The sequence below is a fragment of the Geospiza fortis genome, unplaced genomic scaffold, assembly GCF_000277835.1.
Source record: "Geospiza fortis unplaced genomic scaffold, GeoFor_1.0 scaffold78, whole genome shotgun sequence".
In the NCBI taxonomy this organism is placed as follows: Eukaryota; Metazoa; Chordata; class Aves; order Passeriformes; family Thraupidae; genus Geospiza; species Geospiza fortis.
Window position 1 is genome coordinate 626,524 of NW_005054339.1, and position 6,075 is coordinate 632,598.

The following is a 6,075-nucleotide window of genomic DNA, read 5'->3' on the forward strand; positions in this document are numbered from 1 at the left end:
GCCCTCTCCAGGCCCCCCCTCGCACGTCGGCACCAGCGCCGGGACACGTCTCGCCTTGCCGTGCAGAACCGCCTCGCTGTTACTACCTCAACCCCCGCCAGCCCCGCCGCCTCTCCGCGCCCCACGGGGCACCGGGGCCAGGGCACGCAGCCCGCGCCGCCTCTCCGAGGCTCAGAGCTATTTACCTGCAGAATATTTATTGTCCTTGCTTTCCCCTGGCTTTGACTGACGATCTGCAGCAGCAGTAATAAGCACAGAGGACAGGGAGGGGCAAGGGCCAGCCGTGTGATGCCTCCCTCTGCTCTGGAGGCGGCAGGATGTTCACCTGGGTGGCTGCCGAGGTGTGGATGGAGCCCAGGTGCTGCTGGAAGCAGCAGGACACAATTTCTGGCTGAGGCTGGGCTGCAGGTGTGCAGAGATGCTCATGCCCAGCCCAGCTCCAACCCACTTCAAACGACACCACTTTCCTTTTTTCATTTTGACATTTATTTTACTGGGAAAAAAAAAAGGAGAAGCAACAGGCAGTTATACCAACTTACAATTTATTATTTTTTTAAAAAATGACATGAAACACAAGTAAAAATAAATACATCATATAAACAACAAATTGTTCAAAGTCTCTGTTCTGGGAGATCAGGCGAGCACATCCCGTTGGACAGAGAGAAGAGGGAAGCACATGATCATGCGTGGGGCCAACCGACCGACCCGCCCGGTAGCAATACTCTTTCCAACCACAACAAGACAGGCCACAAACTAAGGCGGTAGTCAAAAAAAGAAAAGAAAAGAAAAGAAAAAAAAAAAGAAAAAGAAACCCAAACCAACAGAAAACCCCCAATGAGACTCAGTGATGGATTCCTTCAGGCTCCCATGGATGTGCCAGACTCCAGCTCCGAGCTGGGCACCATGAGGCAGTGGTGGTGGTCTGGGAGGTGGCAGAGGTTGCTCTCCCTCACTTGCCCCATCATCCTTTCACAGGGAGCGCTTGCTCCAAGGTGCAAGGGAGCCATCCTTCACTGTAATCTAGCTGGACTATGGTCCCTGTTCAACCTCGGCCCCCCACCCCAGCCCTCCCCCACCCGTGGTCCTTCCAAGACTGGATCAACAAAATTTATTCCAGGGTGGCAAGAAATACCAGCTGTGAAGGTATTTGCTGCACTTGTCCCTGTTGGCCAGGATGCCACCCCCAAAGCAGCAGAAATCCTTGCTCCTTTGGCCTCTTGAATTTGTTGCCCAGAGAAGCTGTGGCTGCCCCATCCCTGGAAGTGTCCAAGGCCAGGCTGGACAAGGCTTGGAGCAAGATGGTCTACTGGAAGGTGTGTGTCCCTGCCCATGGCAGGGGGGCTGGAACAAGACAATCTTTAAGATCCAGCCCAAACCATTCTATGATTCACAGACATCATTAAGTCAAAATACACATAATTTCTAGTGAAGACCCCATGGAAGTCCCACCCTTTGCTTGCCAGAATTTCTCCAAATAGCTGCACCCAACCTCCCCACCCTCCCAGCCACTCCAGGACAATGTGCAGCAGGCTGGGCTGTGTTGTGCCCACCCTGCAGCCCCCCAGGAAGCCCCAAGAGCCACAACAGCAGTGGGGGCAACAAGCCCACCAAGCCCAGGGCACAGAGCAGCAGCAGCCACCCCATGCCCATGGCACTGTCCCACAGCGGTACCCAGCCTTCACCTCACTCCTTGTCCCCAGGAGAGCAGACCTCCCACCAAAGGCAAGGGCCAAGGGCTGGGTGCCAGCGTAGAGGCCAGCTGGCCATTGCCAAGGACCCCACAGATCTGCCCTGGCCTTGGGCTGTGCTCAGAAATCTTCTTTACTGTCCAAAACCCTCTGCAGAGAGTCCTGCGCTGCTGTCCTCAGTGTCACCCGCAGCCCCTCTGAGAACCAGCAGCTGCTTCCCATCAGGTCATTTGGAGACAGAAATTCAGCAGCAAAAAAAGAATTTAACCCGTGCAGGGAAAGCCCCTGTTCCAAGCTCAGGAAAACCAAGAGAGAACCCTCTGCAGCAGAGTCACATGCTGGAGAGGAGAAACCTCTGGGGAGAGCAGATGAGGAAGAAGAGCAGGCCCCATGGGAGGAGAGTTTTAGAGCTTAGAGAGCTCCTCCCACTGGGGATAACCCACACCCCCCTGTGGCTTCTGTGGGGCAGAGGAAATCCTTCCCATGGCACCGTGGGAGAGCAGGTGCCTTGGAGCAGCCCCAGCCACCGCCAGCTCCCATGGCAGCCCTGTGGTCAGGGCAACTCTGTGACCAAGGCTGTGCCAGGGCCCATCCCCTCCCTCAGGGGGGCCCAGGGCTGGTGGCTGGGTCAGAGCTGGGGCTGGGGCTGCACTGGGGCACTTGCTGTGCAGGGCCCCTGCACTGCAGCTGCCTGGGCTCTGCATGTTTCCCAGCAGCGGGTCACGCACAGGGCAGCCACAGCACAGGAGGGTGCCAGGGCTGTGCAGGCCATGGCCACGCAGACAGTGGAACAGCCCTCACACCTCGCCCTGGTGCTGGGTTAACAGCCAGCCCGGAGCACATCCTGCACCCTGTGGCAGCAGAATGGCAGTCATCCTCAGCTCCCACAGCCACAGGGCTCAGGCTCTGCTGGGAGACCACTGGAGAACATCAGGTGGCAGCACAGGGATGTGCCAGGGCCTGCTCTGGAAGCCCTGGGTGCTCTCCTGGAGAACAAGGAGCAGAGAGGTGTGCAGTCACCAGTACCACATCCAGCCACGGTGCTGACTGCCCCCAGCCACATCTTCACACCTTGTCCCAGCACAGGCCCCATTCAGAGATGATGTGGGAGGGTCCCTTGGATGAGCCCCACGACCCTGACCCCCACAGGAAGGGCTGGGGTGGCCGCAGGGCTCTGGGGGTCTGCTCATGTTCCCACCTCCCACACGCGCCCACAGGTCTCAACACTTGCTACTCTCGACAAGGAAAGCCCTTGCCTAGGTCCATTCACCAAATCCACAGGAAAACTGACAGCCTCACAGGGATGCAATGGACATCTGGGCAAGCTGGTCATACAATCAGTGTCACAGGGTAGTGCATGAGGTGGACACACAGAGCACAGGAGGGCATGACTCACAGATGCAGCACTGTCAAGTCTTTGGAGAAACTTGCATGAACACCATCAGTTAATTTGCTTTGTTACTTTTGTGGGGGGGTTTGATTTTTATTTCCATGGTGCATCCAAAGACAAGTTGTCCAGCAGTTTGCTCAGAACCCCTCGGTTTTCAACTCCTAGGATATGTTAAAGAAGAAAGCACTATTTTAATGTTTGTTTTTAAAAAAAATAATTAAAATAATTTGCATAGCTAAACTGTTGATCTAAGGCTTCTATGAATGGCGTGGTTATGTTTGACAGACAATGTCCATTAAACAGAGAAAGACACTAGGAAAGCCCCATAACATTTTTTATTGTGTTTCCGTAACACACGCGTGCACACACAACCCTCTCTCTAAGGAAGGGAGGTCCCCATCTTCCAGCACCCCTTCGGTGGAGGATGTCAGGACATCCTGCCCTTTCCTACACCTAGTTGGTCCCGGCAAGCACAGTGACTGCAGCCTCCGTGGCCTAGGGGCCCCCTACAGGCCACCACCAGCTCCAGGGCCATGCAAGGCAAGCACAGCTCTGCATGGCGATACCCAGATGTGACACGGAGGCTCCTGCATTTCAAGCGTCCATCCCAGTGCGGTCACACACACACATGCTCCAAGTCCAGCTGCATCTGGGTATCCCAGCCTCTCCCTAGGAGCCCTGGCCCTGAGAAGCAGCTGGGGTGCTGGCTGGCAGGGCCAGGATCAGGCTCTGCAACTCCCTGCGTGGGGAAAGGCACTTCCCCAGCAAGAGCTCTGTTTTCCCAGTTCCACACACCTCACAGCTCTCTTTCTTCTCACTGGGAATGAGCACAGGAGGCTTCCACATGTGCTCCTCCACCTGCCCCATGACAAGAGGATTCCATCTTCCCTCCAGCTGCTCAGCACCCAGAGCAGCTCCTGCTCTGGAAGAATGTCCTGCTGGAACACATCCAACCGGTGCCACCCAGGTCAGCCACAGGCCACCTCCACAGTAGGCCCTACTCCTAGGCTAGGCTTTGGTCAACCATCTGCTTCTGTCCCCACACAGACAACCCAACAAGCGACCACTGCATGATGGAGGCCAGCTTTTTATTTTTTTAATATGGAAATTAATTTAAAAGTAGAAAGAAAGACTCCCCCAGACAATAAATATTATGCCTTCATGAAATAAATTAATGTAGAGATTCTGTGCAGGGGAAAGTCTCTGCAGTCACAGATTCAACAGCAACTGGCACTGGTCCAGTGTCCCCTCCCAACCTTATCCACTGCCTGGTGCTGTTCAGAAGCAGCAGTGAGCCCACCCACCCCTGGATCTGGTGGGCCACAGCAGGATGAGACGTGGCCTTCACACAGCCTGGCAGGATACAGGGAAGTCAGCAGGATTCCCCTCTGATGGCCACAAAGACATGTGGCATTGGTCCACTCATCTGGCCTAGGACATAGAGGTGCCATCAGACACACAAGGCCAACCTACCTTGGATGGGACCCTCCAGAAGAGCCTGGGAGAGCCCCCCATCAGAGCCCTGGCACAGGAGCCTGCCTGGAGCCCTCCACTCACACTAGTTTCATGTGAATTTGAAGAGGGTGACAAAATGTGGGGTATTTTCTTTTTTTTATGTATTTTTTTCTTTTCTTTCTTCTTTTATTTGACATCAATCCCCTCCCTCCCTGCCCCAACATACACAATGTAGATGTCTCCCCACTCCCTCCCCATTAAAAACACTTTGTCCCCAACAAAGGTGGAGTCTGGTGGAGTCACCCCCGGCCCACCCCTCTCGCAGTGAGAGAAGTTCACAGATAAGGCAGTTCATGTGAGAGGGAGCTCGGCCCTGCCAGCGGTCAAGCCCGCACCTCCAGGCCTGAGAAGGGCAGTGACTCACAACACCAAGCCTCCACGGCCAGACAAGACAGAGAACAGAGACAGACAGACAGACAGAGCGTGGGGGGAGGCACTCCTACAGTTTGCATTGCTGCTTCCCTCCTCCCCGGCTCTTGCTCCCCCGGCTCTCAAAGGTCCACTCTATCCCTCTCCCATCTCCCAGCCCCTAATACAATTCTTATCCTTGACAGCTAAAAAACAACAAAACCAAACGAAAAGAACAAAACCACCCCCATGCCACACCCTTCGCATCCTTCTCCACCCACTGCCGTGGCCCAGAGGGAAAATCCTGACTCCCAAAAAGGTCCTGCAACTTTTGCCTTCTGGCGGAGCTGAGACCGAGCAGGAGCTGGGCCTTTTTATTTCCCTGTGATCTCTATGACATCGTCGTCTTTGTCCTCATCATTAGAGCTGCATCCCACCTCTGGGACCTCCTGGGGTTCAAACTGAGGCACCTGGGACCGAAGGAGACCCCCAGCTGGGTAGCCCGAGTGAGGGGACATGTAGCCAGGGTAGGCAGACGCCATGCTCCTGGGAAGGCTGCTAGGCAAGACGGGGGCTGGGAAAGGAGCGAACATCCTGGGCTCGGGCAGGAGTGACTGCGTGAAGGGAAGCGAGTAATTGGGCAGCACTCCTGCCAGAGAAGGGTTTAGCATGAATGAGGGGACGCTGGCGGTGGCTGAGGTAGCAGCAGAAGAGCTGGCGGTGCCGGCTGTCAGCAGAGGGTCAGTAGTCACAGGGAACACCAGATGAGGGTCTGGGAGTAAATTGGGCAGCTGGTAATAAGAGGAGCCAGTGCCCATGTACAAGGAGTTTCCTGGCTGGGAGGCAAATGGATGGGTTAGGTTGTGGTTTAAAGAGACAGGAGGCATGGTGAACCCACCAGAGACGGGGTACCCGTGTTCATACGGCTGCGCGGATGACGGCAACTGGCGCTTCTTCTGCTGCCTCCGGGATTGCTCCTCTGGAGCCGACGGCGACGTCGACTTGCGCTTGTTGCCCCGTAAGTCCAACACCGGGTGGGCATCGCCGTGCTGGCTGGTGGCTGGCAGGGCCGAGGACACGGAGGGAGCCATGCAGGGACCCCCCAGGCGCTGCTCGGCTACTCGGGCGGCGGCG

The 6,075-nt window shown here is 55.8% G+C and overlaps 2 protein-coding genes across 2 annotated transcripts in view; one reads left to right on the plus strand and one right to left on the minus strand.

Moving 5' to 3' along the window:
* The window catches only part of LOC102043069 (semaphorin-3D), a 23,190-nt gene extending 21,969 nt beyond the window's left edge, over positions 1 to 1,221 (plus strand). Inside the window, exon 19 of the mRNA XM_031058227.1 lies at positions 1,174 to 1,221. Within this exon, the coding sequence (XP_030914087.1) occupies positions 1,174 to 1,221 (48 nt within the window). The remainder of the gene's footprint in view (positions 1 to 1,173) is intronic.
* Positions 1,222 to 4,149: 2,928 nt separating this feature from the next.
* RAD54L2 (RAD54 like 2) overlaps positions 4,150 to 6,075 on the minus strand; it is a 43,855-nt gene continuing 41,929 nt past the window's right edge. The window contains 2 exon segments of the mRNA XM_031058153.1: positions 4,150 to 6,072; positions 6,074 to 6,075. The exon segment at positions 6,074 to 6,075 is cut by the window's right edge and continues 122 nt beyond it. Coding sequence (XP_030914013.1) covers positions 5,316 to 6,072; positions 6,074 to 6,075 — 759 coding nt within the window. The 3' untranslated portion in view covers positions 4,150 to 5,315.